This window comes from Geospiza fortis, unplaced genomic scaffold (genome assembly GCF_000277835.1).
Source record: "Geospiza fortis unplaced genomic scaffold, GeoFor_1.0 scaffold171, whole genome shotgun sequence".
Taxonomy (NCBI): Eukaryota; Metazoa; Chordata; class Aves; order Passeriformes; family Thraupidae; genus Geospiza; species Geospiza fortis.
The window spans coordinates 4,664,060-4,678,028 of NW_005054313.1; the positions used below are offsets into that span (position 1 = coordinate 4,664,060).

Genomic DNA, 13,969 nt, shown 5'->3' on the forward strand with positions numbered 1-13,969 from the left:
AACACAGATTGTATATGTAATTCATTGTTTCTGCTAGAAGAATTGAGACATTTACTTACATGAGCATGGGTTTATCTTAAGGAATATTTTATTATTTTCATCACAGTAGGGTGGGGTTTTTTTGCTCAATCTGAGTAAATGTTGGTAATACAGCAATAAGAAAACTTATTTCACAATAAAAGCGAAGAAGTTACCACCTAAAGTGCAGAGAGAAAGGTTTCTGGCCCAAAATGGGTCTGCCTCTGTGATAACAGAATATTTTTCCTTTGGTCCTTCAACATATAAATCTTTCATAGTTATGAATGGGGTACTGGAAAATTTTGAAAGAAGTACAGAGGAGAGGACATCCCTAGCAAGCAAAAAGATACTTCAGCTGTTCCTTTAAAAGCTCTACTTCCTTTTGAGGGAATCAGTGTCTCTCAGATGTACCCAACTCTTGGGTTGGAGGCCCCACTTTGCATCCCTGAAATGTTCCATTTACTTATTAGCAACTCTTAGTCTTCTGAATTGTATTGGTTTATGTTATTGTTTAGGCCTGTCAACTTGCCATTTTGCATGGGCTTTCCATTCTGAGGCTGAGGAGGAGTTGATCAATATGATTCCTGCTATCCAGAAGGGAGACCCACAGTGGTCTGAGCTGAGAGCGATGGGCATTGGTTGGTGGGTCAGGAATATCAACACTCTCCGAAGGTGCATTGAGAAGGTACTTTTTACTGGTTACAGACTCTAGCTCCATGCTGTTAGATGTGCCTACTACACTAAATTTCCAAGCCATCTAATGTAAAAATACATTTTTAAATGCTACAGTTTATTCAAAGAATCCAGGGGCAAAACAATTATCCTAGTACTCCAAATCCAATTACATAAGAGTCCTATATAAAACCCAAACAGTGTTCATTCAAGAAATACTGCTATTAGCTTAAGCATTTTTAAGTAATGGATTGCCAGAGGAATTTCACCTAATAGTATGAGTTACTGTAACAATTTTAAAGAAAATAATTTTTATTTGCGCATTGCTGATGTCCCAGTGTGCTTGAGAGGGGTTGCTTTCTGCAATAGTGCTGTATTTCTGACTCTTAAAAGCATTTGCAGCATAGAACTCTGTTAGATAGGAATAAAACATTCTCACAAATTACTTTGCTGCTTTGTAGAGATAACACAGTCTACCTTCCCATCCTCTGTGACAAAGAACACAGGTTATTTAGCTAACAGCAGCTTTTATATTTTCTTCAATAATAGTAGACTTTGTTCACTACAGGTTGCAAAAGCTTCATTCCAGAGGAACAATGATGCCTTAGATGCTGCACTTTTTTACCTTGCTATGAAGAAAAAGGCAGTGGTGTGGGGTCTGTTTAGGTGAGTTCTGCTAACTTGAAGTTTGATTAAATCTTAATTGAACCAGGAATGCAAAGCAGAACTCATTCAAGAGTAGAGTTTAATTTCAAGTAATGTTGTTCAAGTGATAGTATGCTAAGGTACATAATAAATAGCTCTATACATTGCATTTCTTTATGCAGGTCCCAGCATGATGAAAAGATGACTGCCTTTTTCAGCCACAACTTCAATGAAGACCGATGGCGTAAAGCTGCTTTAAAAAATGCTTTTGCTTTGTTGGGAAAACAACGTTTTGAGCAGTCAGCTGCATTTTTCTTGCTAGCAGGTTCACTAAAAGATGCTATAGAGGTATCTGCTTTTGAGAAATTAAGTTTCAGTTTCTGATTTGACCTGTTACTGCATCCTTACAAGCTGTCCTCTAATGAAGTTTTCACAATTTGTGGCAGCAGAAATGGGATGGTATGTCTACACAGGACCCCCTTTTGTCCTGCAGACATACCATTTACCTCCACACTACTGTGAAAAGCAACTGGGAAGCTGATTTGAAGGCCAGAATAATTGTTCAGATACCATTTCTCAGTGGAAGTACTCTTGGGAGTACTTGGAACTGTGACCCTTCTGGCAAAACTTTGTTTGAACTGCACAGTTAAGTTGTAGCACTCTGTTCAGCCTTGAGCTATTCTGCATGACCTCTTGGTTCAACATTAAGTGAAAAAAAAGAAGTCAAGAGTTCTCTTGTGAAGCAGTTCTGGGATCCCCTTTTAGTGAAGCTATGATGCCGCTTGCCACAAGGGAGGTGGGAGCTGTGACAAGGATCATAAGCTAAGCACTATCATCTCTCAGGAGAGGATGGCATTTAGAGAACTTTTAGACTATCTGCCTATTTATTTTCAGTATGTTTGTCTTCACTTGAGAATGTGTTTTCCTCAGAGATGTAATTCTACATGAGATGGTGTGAAAAATATCTTACCAGTGACATAATAACATGAAAGTTGGAGGATGCAATTATTCTACTAGATGGAATAAAAATAGACATCCTTATCTTCTGCCATATTATTTTTTTAATGCTATATACTGCTATGCTTATTGAAATCCCTAAAATAGAGGAAAGTACACCTCTTTCCAAACAGAAGAAAATGTTACTTGGATATCTATCACTTACCACATTTTTGACCTGAAGATTAATTTATACTTCAAAGAACAAATAGGAGGAGAAAAAAAAATCTGTTCTGTAAACATATATTGCTATTCACTTTATTTTACAGAACTCCCCTTATAAAACAACCTTTTCCCCACTGCTTATCATAGGTGTGCCTTGAGAAAATGGAAGACATCCAATTGGCCATGGTCATTGCTCGTTTGTATGAATCAGAGTTTGAAACCTCTGTCACATACACCTCCATTCTCTATGAAAAGATTTTGGGTTGCCAGAAGGATGGAACTGGATTCAGCTGTACTAAGTTGCATTCTGATCCATTTCTGAGAAGCATTGCATACTGGATAATGAAAGATTACACACGAGCACTGGATACATTATTGGAACAAACACCCAAAGATGATGATGAAAACCCAGGTAAGGGAAAAAATATTAATCTGATAGGGCAAACATATTAAGAAAAAGAAGAGATGGTTTTCAACCTTCTAACACCAAACTTAGTTCCTGCTGTCAGCTCAGGTCAGGAGAACTGTCTTTGTTTAGCACTCCCATACAATCCTTTTCTAGTAATGAATGCTGGTTAGTCCTTTTTCCAGTGGACTTAAATTATTATTCTTACGTCTAGGAATTAGCAATATTGTAGCAAGATTTCCTATCCCATGTATTCAAGATTCATGTTAAGTGACAGGTGGCCACATAGGTTTCATATTCCCTCCAGGAATTTCCTTGGGGAAATCTCTACCTGGATGATCATCTCAGCTGCCTTACAGCTTAGCTGAGTGCAATGTAATTGCAAGGCAAATGATAGAATTTGTATCTTTTTATTCATTCAGCTGATACCTTTATTCTTTTTGTGGAGAATAAGTAATTATTTCATTTTATTTTGGTCACTAGACCCAAAATTGTCTTTGTGTGTTTTGATAAATCTCTAATGCAGGAAATAACTGCAAAACAGAATAACACCATCTAAAAGGCATTTTCAGTAGATGTCATATCTGTTTAATTCCTCAGTTATTGTCAAATCCTGCAATCCTGTGGTGTTCAGTTTCTACAACTATCTTCGCACCCACCCTTTGCTCATCCGAAGATACTTCAGCTCACCAGAAGGAACTCTCGCCACCTTAGGTCTAAAAACTGAGAAAAGCTTTGTTGACAAAATTAATCTTATAGAAAGAAAATTATTCTTCACTACTGCAAATGCTCATTTTAAAGTAGGCTGCCCTGTACTAGCCCTTGAAGTCCTTTCCAAAATTCCAAAAATAAGAAAAAAGTCACCTCTAGCTGGAGAAAAAGATCCATCCAGTCCTTCGGTCCAGGCTGATGTTTCAGATTCCAAAGCCCTACAAGATGGTGCTGGAAGTGGTGATATAGACTGGTCAAAACCCATTTCAACTTCGTTTGCTTTGGAGAGTACTGTTGAATCTTCAGCACAATTTGACTGGAGTCAACCAGCAGTAAAATTTGATGATGAGCCCCTTACTCTTGATTGGGGTGAAGACAAGAATGGATCAGATGAAGAAGACAAGGATCTTGGGATAATGATGAAAAAGTCTGATTCTAAGAGTGAAGATGAGAGGACCTCAGACACCAGCATGGCTCAAACACCACATGGGGAGGTTTCTGAGGCAGGAGACACTGAGGTTGATGTTATTGCTGAGCAACTGAAATTCAGAGCCTGTTTGAAAATCCTTATGACTGAACTGAGGACTTTGGCTACAGGTTATGAAGTGGATGGAGGAAAGCTCAGATTTCAGCTGTACAACTGGCTGGAAAAAGAGATTGCTGCTATGCATGAAATATGCAACCATGACACAGGGGACAAAGACTACTGTAAAACATATACCAAAGTACATGGGGATCTGCTTGACCCTGAAGATATTATGGATAAGCCAGACATTGGCTCGTACGAACGGCATCAGATCGAAAGACGCAGGTTACAGGCAAAGCGAGAGCACGCTGAGAGGCGCAAGTGGTGGCTGCAGAAGAACCAAGCTCTGCTCAGAGTTTTCCTCAGTTACTGTAGTCTCCATGGGGCACAAGGTGGAGGTTTAGCATCTGTAAGGATGGAGCTGAAATTCTTGCTGCAGGAGTCACAGCAGGTGAAGCAAATTCAAAATTCATTTCTGCTGATGAATGTGAAGAGTTCTAGACTGTCAGTTATGTCAAATGCATGAGTTTGTGCCTAGATAGATGTTGCTAATGTTCTGTAAGTCTAATGGTCTTTATAATTTTAATGTTCCTGGACAAAGAATTTGCTATTTTAGTGTGCTGCTTTTCCCAATACAGATTATTTGGTTCTGAAGAATCTGCTATATGACACTGAAGATCAGGCTATTAATGATTATGGAATATAAATGTTGCTGGTTTGTATTGTTGCTGCAGCAATGTATGTGTTACTATGACATAATTTTCATCACAATTTCTAGGTACCTATGTAATAAATTAAATTCACAGTTAGTGAAATAAAACAAAATCTCATTCGTAGACCTCTGCAAATCATGCAAAGGAGCTAGAAGGAATGGGGTGTTAGCTTCAAGGCTCAACAAATAATATAAAGTCAGACAGGGTACTACTCTCTTTATCTGTTGTGGCATTTTCTACATTTCATACAAAAAGAGATATTTTACAGCAAATGTTAACTACACTGAGCTACAGCAAATAATCTGATACTGGGCAAGTCTTTTCACATGCTCTAGTCCTAGATTTCTCCTATTTAAAATAGGGGCAAAAGACAGCTGTTTTGGTGGTACTTGGCTTAGAATGTACATGAAATAATTTTTTAAAGTTCTGTTTGTTTCCCCTTGAGAAACTCAGATGAGTACATATTTGGCTTTGTTCCTAAACTCAGACCAGTGACCAGTTGTACCAACTTGTGCTACTGCAAGTACATTTTTAGTTACTGTTTCTTAACAGACAATCTCCACACTTCCTAATGAACTACATGAAAATACTCTTCCTGCATGAAATCAAAATGTGCTCCAGCAAACATGGCTGTCAGGTCTGAACCTTATAATTATAGTAAATAATAACTTGCTTTTGACAGTAAAATCTTGTCTGTACTGAGTAGACAGCAGTGGAAGAGGATAAATAATCTGGGAAATATATTTAAGATGTAAAATTATCTCTATTTTTTTTTTCAAAGCAATGATTTAAAATACAATCTTTCTTTTAAAACAGGAAACTACTGTAAAGCAACTTCAGTCTCCTCTTCCACTACCCACAACACTACCACTGCTTTCTGCAAGCATAGCATCCACAAAAACTGTGATAGCTAATCCTGTGCTGTACTTAAACAACCACATCCATGATATACTTTACACTATTGTGCAGATGAAGTCACCACCACATCCTAATATTGAAGATGTCAAGGTAATTCATAGCTTTAATCTAAGGCCTAATGTTTGATGAAATGTAAGGATAGCAGGAAAAGACAGGAATGAGTACAGGGTGAGTTTAGGAAAGTTTGCTTTTTTAACAGTTGGACAGTATCATTTTCTTCACACTGTGGATTTCATTGAACTTTCCAAGAAATCCTTGCATTTCCTCTTTTTAAGAACTGGACTGTTTCTGTTGCATTGTGAGGCAGAACCAGTTATTTTGTTATTCCTGGAGACTAAAGGAATTCATAAGCACATAATTGAGGTAAGAAAAGAGATTTTAGACAAAAATATTATATCATGACTACACAAACTTTTTGTATTTTATGTATATTGAGTAGCTGTTACTACATTGAACTGCAGTGTTGTGCAGCTTCCAGGAACCATTCCATCAAATTCATTGTCATAACAGGACATGCTTAATCACTACTTCAGTATGCTCATTTACTGTGGCTGTTCTGTATTAGAATCAAGTTAATTATCTTAAGATAATATTAGAAGGTGTTTACTGCCATCAAATTCTCTTGAACAAATAGTGTTGATTTTCTAAGCACTGTACTGCAAACTCAAAGTAACATTCAGTTACTATTTCTTGCACTTGCTTTAAAACTAGGACAGTCCTGCAGAACATGTTTCCAATACCCTTTAGAAAGAAATGTATTTTACTCACCTTTTATATGAAACATATTGCTCACTGGTTCTCTTTATTTTAGGTGTACACACTTCATTCTTTAGCAGCTTCACTTTCTGCATCCATTTATCAAGCACTATGTGACAGCCACAGCTACAGGTAAAGAGGGAAGTTTTCATACAGTCCTACATTTGCAGTATACTTTGGGCATCCTAAATGGAAATTCTTCCTGCATGTGACTTAAAAAGGGATTAAATGCTTGTTTATGGGTGAAGATACTTTTACACATTAAACATTGCTAACTTTGATATGCCCGATCAATTTTACACAGATAAAATAACACCATTCAGGGGTTTTCAGTAAACAGTAGGAAAATATGTCACTTGCACTTGGTATACTCACTTTCTCATCAGAAAAAAAATTTATTTGTATGTAGCAGTCAAACAGAAGCAAATCAGTTTACTGGGATGGTCTATCAAGGACTGCTTTTGAGTGATCGACGCAGACTGAGGACAGAAAGCATCGAAGAGCACGCAACTCCAAGCTCATCTCCTGCTCAGTGGCCTGGTGAGACTAAAATAAGGTTACTTTTAGCTCCACTGGACCAGCTCCATGTGCCAAAATGATTTCACTGTCCTGTATGAGGGATGAAATAGTTGATAATCCATGACAGATGTTTCTAGCTTAATTCTCAAAACAGTAACAGCCTTTCACTTTTTCACATATCAAAACAAATAAAAATAAATTGTGTACATGGAAAACACCTTCTTTGAAGAGGAGACCATGATCTTTAGGATAAACTTAATGACAATTTGTCACCACAAAATGTTTTCCTCCAGTCTGCCTAACCCCTTAGCAATGCTGCTATTGTCTCCACAGTACTGTCCTGCATCTATGCTGTACTTCGAATAGCTGTCAAAGCATCTAATTCTGATGTACAAGCATAAACTGTGGAAATGGTGCAGGAATTTCATAGGCACACTAAACTGCCCATAGTATTTTCAGAGAAGTGCAATGGAAAAGTCCCAGACCCAAGAAGGCTTTTTATAATTTTGATCTTTATAATTTTAAGAAAACTGTTAATAGTATGTTTCATCTGAATAAAAGCATCATGTGGCTACTAGTGTTTACCATAAAGTGTAGCAGTAAAACATTTTCTTTTTGTCCATTTATCCTCCTACTCATTTAATCCCAGAACTTTTTCCTCTTTGCAGGTGTGAGTTCACTTATCAACCTGTTAAGTTCAGCTCAGGATGAAGACCAACCAAAGCTGAACATCCTGCTGTGTGAAGCTGTTGTGGCTGTGTACCTGAGCCTGCTGATCCACGCCCTGGCCACCAACTCGTGCAACGAGCTGTTCCGGCTGGCGGCGCACCCCCTCAACAGCCGCATGTGGGCTGCTGTCTTTGGGGGGGGAGTCAAGCTGCTCGTGAAACCCCGCAGGCAGTCTGAAAACATCCCAGGTACACTGCTCACCAAAGGTCACACCCATGGTGTGCATTTTGGGCCTCTTCTGGTAGGAGAGCCTTCCTTCCTTTTAAAGAACAGAATTTAAGAAACTACCAGCAAGAAAACACATTAACTAAAAAGCTGAAATAAATAATAGCCTCACAGTTGTCGTTTGTAATGGTATACAGCACATTTTGAATTTGCATTAAAACTGTATAGTTATTATAGCAATAAAAGTGATATTAGGTGCTTATTTATAACATTTTTCAGGCATTTCAGCCATTATTTTTAGGGAAAAAAACCCGGGTGATATAAATCAGTTAAATAGTTAAATATAAATCAGTTAAATAATATAAATCAGTATAAATCAGTTATTAACACATAAATCAGTGTTAATACCTATGGGTTTTTTATGGGAGATTAGTGTTGTTATTTAATGACTGCAATAAGTAGGAAACAATATTTCTGAAATCAGTTTCCATTGCAAGGTAGGATTTCACCTAGCACAAGACCACAGAGAATACCAACTTCATCTGGCAGAAAAACAGCTATGCATATGTAAGCTCCCACTAAACCCAGAGTTCTTCAAAGATGAGCACATGTTAATATGCTGCATGAGGAAAAGCAAAAGTGGAGATTGAATTCAGACTCTGAAGACAAAGACAGATACAACCATTTGTGATAAACTTCAGCAATACTCAAAATCACATCACACAGACTTTCAAATCACCAATAGGCTTGAAACTTATGCAAAAATTAGACATTCTCTCTCCAGAATATAAAACCAAACACTAATAAGGCATTGCACCATTACAAGTATGCACAACAGGTGTTTGTCATTCATGGAATAAGTTAAACTCATTTAGGGCAATTATGTTCATAAGATAATAGCATTAATAACTTCTGTAAGTTGTGTTCATTTAGATGTATTCTGTTTTTCTTTAACCTTCAAGCTGCTACAGCTTCTGATGTTTCAGAGGATGGTAATGAAGGTTTGTAAAGACTTGCAGTGTAGATGAGTGTTAGTAGTGGCTTTTTTGGACAACAGAATAGTTTTTAAATACCTAGCTCCCTTGTAATAAAGTAAGTGTAATATTCAATGTTGCCAGGCCAATAACACTTCAAAAAACAAATTCCTCATTAATATTTTGGTTACTATTAAGGCATTTTAAATCATAACCTTTAATTGTCAAAAAGCCTGTCTTTCTATTCAAATATTTTCTTTGCTACCCTAAGAATTCCTTGGTTTATATTTGAGTAACTTCTAATTGTGCAGCATATTGTTTAGTGATATTTTACATATTACTTTATTTCTCAACAAATTTTCTGACTTTTTCTCTCTTGAGAAATTTTTCAACTTAAAGACTTTTTAAAAGCTACATCTCCTAAGAACTTAATCCAGTATGTAAATGTAAAATCTATTTTTCAAAATATACCCAATGTCTAAATGCCACAGTTATTGAATTTATCATAATGAAATTTTTTTATGATTACACTTACTTTATGTAGGCTGGCTTTGATTCTAAATCAGTAGAAATTAGTACCAATAACAGTGGTGTTAGTTGCTTCAGTTATAAAATACAGACATTTTAAAGATGCAATACTAATATCAGCTTTTTTAACTACCTGAATTTAGCACCTCCTCTTCCTTCAGAAGAAATGGATAAACACCGCCGTCGGTTCAACATGAGAATGCTGGTGCCAGGCAGACCAGTAAAAGACAGCAATGTACCACCACCTGTACCTGCAGAAAGACCCTCTTACAAAGAAAAGTTTATTCCTCCAGAACTCAGCATGTGGGATTATTTTATGGCAAAGGTAATTGAAAATTCCATTAAGTTTTAAAGGACAAAAATAAAGTGAAAATTTTGAGCACTCTTAGTAGTAAGATGCAGAATATTATCCTGATAATAAAGGATAAAGAGCCTCCAAGTCCATTACTTCACTTTCAAAACATGCCTCTTGTCAGTAATAGTGATTAACACTTTCCCTCCCTTGCTAATTAATTGTATTTCTAGGGACATTGACTTATAGGTTAAATTGCTGTCATTTAAACTCTGTGGGAGTCATAAGTAAAGTCAGAGAAGAGATGAGAATATTGTTTTTATACAGACTTTTGCTTTGCATTGCAGCCCTTTCTCCCTTTATCAGACAGTGGTGTTATATATGATTCTGATGAAAGCATTCACAGTGATGAGGAAGAGGATGATGCTTTCCTCTCTGACGTGCAGATCCAGGAGCACACAGATGCCAATTCTTACAGGTCAGCAGAAATTGTCACTTCTGCACCATCCAACGTAATTGAAACAATTTTAGTACTGTGGGCAGACTTGTCTATGGCAATGGGATTACAAAAATTACAAATTCTCATCACAATAACAGTTCCCCATTTACTTGCCAGAAAAAAGGGATTAGGAAGTTAAAGTTGTGTGGTTTGCAGTTTTTTTGGGGAGGGGAAAACAACTGAGAAACACCCATTTTCATTTTTAAGACTCAACATAACGTACCACAATGCCAGCTCTAGAATAACGGTTTAGACTGCTGATTCAAGCATGCAGCTTTTCAATGAGGTGCAGGTTAATTACAATCTTTCTACAGTGTTTTTCTAACCTGTGTATTTGCTTGAAGAAGAAAAATACTCTGTAGATAACTCATAATGCTTTTTTAACATGACTAAATCTATTCTTTTTATACAGCTGGGCTCTTCTACATCTGACAATGGTAAAATTAGTTCTGCACAACATTAAGAACTTCTTTCCCATTGCTGGTCTGGAATTTACCGGTATGCTAAATCCTGCTTTACGTTTTATTTTTCTGTATGTATGGCTTTCTGTCAGACTTCACATTTTAATTCTAACTTTAAAATTAAAATAATCAAAAACCTTAAATATTACAATTGCCAGCATGTACATTTCCTTTCAAGATTATTTTGGATGGTTATGTTATTATGAGGGTTTTATACTCACTGTAGCTTAATTTTTTTTTCTCTGAACCTTACTTCATTAATATTTCTGTTTAGATCTGCCTGTAACATCTCCATTGGGCATTGCTGTAATAAAAAATTTAGAACACTGGGAACAGATCCTTCAAGATAGAATGGACCAGTTTGAAGGCCCACCTCCAAACTACATCAATACTTACCCCAGTGACCTGGGTGTAGGGGCAGGACCAGCTCTTCTTCGCAATAAAGCAATGATTGAACCTGAGAACACACCTTTCAAGTAAGTATTTTTTGCCTAGAAAAAACACATTCTTTGATCACAGAAATTCTAAAGAGCATTTCCTCCTCATGTTAAACAGCCAAACAAAGATTGTTTAGCTCTTAGGTCTAGTAGCCAAAGTTTTACAGAAACCATTTTCCCACATCCCTGTGTTCATTCTTATGCAGCTGCCAGTCTCCTGCAGCAGCCTTTACTTCCTCTGCTGCACCTCTCACAGCTGCAACAAGAAAGGAAAATGAGGAAAGAGCAGAGGTTGTAGGAATAGAAGCCAGTGGCTGCTGCTGGGAACACCCTATTCAACCTGTTTTACCATCCCTTCAGTAGCTGTTGTCTCTCACTCTATCCAAGCAACAGAAGAGTTATATAATACATGCAGATGTGTGGGGGAGGAGAAAGACAGTTGTACTAAGGTCCTTTTAAGGCTAATCCTCTTGTGTTTAGACAGTGTCATGCCTGGAGGTGTCTGTAAATGCAGATAGTGAACTGTGTTTTCAACTCAAAAATAGCTTGCTTTTCTCAATATATTAAACTACAACTGAGTCAAACAGTGCTGGGGGCAATTTTGGGTGCCACAATACAATAAGGATATAAAACTATTCGAGAGCATCCAAAGGAGGGCAGTGAAGGTGGTGAGGGGTCTGGAGGTGAAGCCCTGTGAGGAGTGGCTGAGGGCACTGGGTCTGTTCAGCCTGGAGGAGACTGAGGGCAGACCCCACTGCAGGTACAGCTTCCTTGTGAGGGGAAGAGGAGGGGCAGGCACTGATCTCTGATCCCTGGCAGTGACAGGACACAAGGGAATGAATGGCCTGAAGCTGTGTCAGTGGAGGCTTAGGTGTGTAATTAGAAAAAGCTTCTTCACCCAGGAGGTGGTTGGGCACAGGAACAGGCACCCTCCCTTCTACTCAGGATACTCTGTGTTTCTTTCTTTCTTCTGTTTTATCCAGATCAAAGGATTACTCAGCTCTTCCCGCAAAAAGGCTCTGGCATTTTCTTGTGAAGCAAGAACTTCTTCAGGAGACTTTCATAAGATATATATTCACAAAGAAAAGAAAGCCGAGTGAGGTAAACAAAGGATATAACTTTTTTTTTCAAAACAAAGCTCAATTATAACTGTTCCTCAGTCTCCTCAGTATTTAATTTTTCTTCTCATTTTTCATTGATATTTCAGTTTCTCTTATTTAACAATGTTTGGATTTTTTTCAAAATCAACATGACTGCCATGTTGTTGATTGGGATATCAACTGAACCAAATATTTTTAAACAAGACATATCTAACCTATATTTGAATACTAAATAATAAATAATAAAATAATTATACTAAATAATACAATTTAGTATTTGAATACTATACTAATAAACAGAACATTTGCAATAACAGTAATAAGCAAAGAAATTTGAAAATTCTCTTTTTTTGGTGTTTTATACTGAAAAAGAAATTTAAATGTGCTATTCATTTGTGTATATGTATATATGCATGAATAATATATACATATAAGGGTAATATTATATAGTAATATATAATATGGGGCTTTACAAATTGTACCAGTTATGACTGCTGTGTTCTAACTGAAAATTTTAGCAAACACATAAATATCATGGGAAATAAGTATATTATTTAATATCTTTTAGAATTCCTGTAAGTATGGAGTTTGTGTGTGTATTACTCCTCCATTTATTTACTATATCATACATTTTGTGTTCATTTAGGAGGCATTACATTTTAAGTGAGTTTGTTTAGATTCCTGTCTTAGCTTCTGTGCCTTTTATAAAAAGTTAAAAATACATTTGTCATCATTTACTGACAGAGTGGCCTTTAAAATCTAGTTTGGAATGTTTCATTCTTTTTTTATATTTGTTTGTGCATGTGTTTTGTGTTTGTGACTGTGTGATGTTATGTAGTCTGTAGAAGATCGTGTGGAGCAGGTCAAACAAAACTGCGTAGCAGAAGATCACAAAAACAAGGTAGTATCCCTTCTCCCAAACCTCTAGCACATTCTTAAAAGTTCTGTGGAACTGGCTTTTCTTTTCTAATGTGACTAACAGAAGCTGTGTGTTCTGTGTAGTCTGTGTGACAGGCTTTTAATCCATGAACTAACTTCGGATGTCCTGACAATTGGGATGAGTGAACACCTTGTAAATAGTGTTGCACACACAACTTTGTGTTTCTTACACTCAAATATCACTTTTGGCTACTAGAACACCAAAGAGTATGAGAAGTCTAACGTTTAGCTACAGAAACAATGCTAAGGCCACTGAACTTTTCTTGCATGAATTTTGTATAGATTTTTGCCCTCTGAATGTATCACTACAAAATGGACTTTCACACTAATTGAAGATTTTTATAAATGTTTTGTAGGTTGAAGCAGATCTTGGATACCCTGGAGGAAAAGCAAAAATCATTCACAAAGAATCAGATATGATAATGGCATTTGCAGTTAACAAGGTAAGCCTCAAATACTACAAGAAATGTAATAAAATATCTTAATTATAGTTAGTATAAATTTTGTGTTTGTGCTGCATAGGCAAACAGCAATGAAATTGTTTTGGCATCTACACATGATGTTCAAGAACTTGATATTTCAGCTCTACTGGCTGCTCAGTCATTTATATGGATTGGGGAAGAATATGACAGAGAGTCTAAAAGGTAGGATTGTTTCTTTGTGGTTTTATTAATAAGAATATTGATTTTCTGTGAGGCTGTGTCTATGTATGGGTACCTGTGTAAGCACAAATGGAGCATACAAAAAACATTAATAACTCTTCTTCAGTAGGTTTCAGATTGCTTTGCAAGTGAGAGAAG

General features: G+C 36.7%; 1 protein-coding gene across 2 annotated transcripts in view; it reads left to right on the plus strand.

Annotated features, from left to right (window-relative positions):
- DMXL2 (Dmx like 2) overlaps positions 1 to 13,969 on the plus strand; it is a 39,461-nt gene that overhangs the window by 17,256 nt on the left and 8,236 nt on the right. Inside the window, exons 19-35 of one of the 2 annotated variants that reach the window (XM_031055854.1) lie at positions 534 to 703; positions 1,259 to 1,356; positions 1,518 to 1,683; positions 2,644 to 2,908; positions 3,503 to 4,590; positions 5,669 to 5,860; positions 6,582 to 6,658; positions 6,936 to 7,066; positions 7,714 to 7,962; positions 9,585 to 9,766; positions 10,081 to 10,211; positions 10,645 to 10,730; positions 10,968 to 11,169; positions 12,114 to 12,231; positions 13,069 to 13,131; positions 13,526 to 13,612; positions 13,692 to 13,813. In XM_031055854.1, the coding sequence (XP_030911714.1) occupies positions 534 to 703; positions 1,259 to 1,356; positions 1,518 to 1,683; positions 2,644 to 2,908; positions 3,503 to 4,590; positions 5,669 to 5,860; positions 6,582 to 6,658; positions 6,936 to 7,066; positions 7,714 to 7,962; positions 9,585 to 9,766; positions 10,081 to 10,211; positions 10,645 to 10,730; positions 10,968 to 11,169; positions 12,114 to 12,231; positions 13,069 to 13,131; positions 13,526 to 13,612; positions 13,692 to 13,813 (3,427 nt within the window). The remainder of the gene's footprint in view (positions 1 to 533; positions 704 to 1,258; positions 1,357 to 1,517; positions 1,684 to 2,643; positions 2,909 to 3,502; positions 4,591 to 5,668; positions 5,861 to 6,581; positions 6,659 to 6,935; positions 7,067 to 7,713; positions 7,963 to 9,584; positions 9,767 to 10,080; positions 10,212 to 10,644; positions 10,731 to 10,967; positions 11,170 to 12,113; positions 12,232 to 13,068; positions 13,132 to 13,525; positions 13,613 to 13,691; positions 13,814 to 13,969) is intronic. The other variant, XM_014306485.2, reaches the window with a different exon arrangement.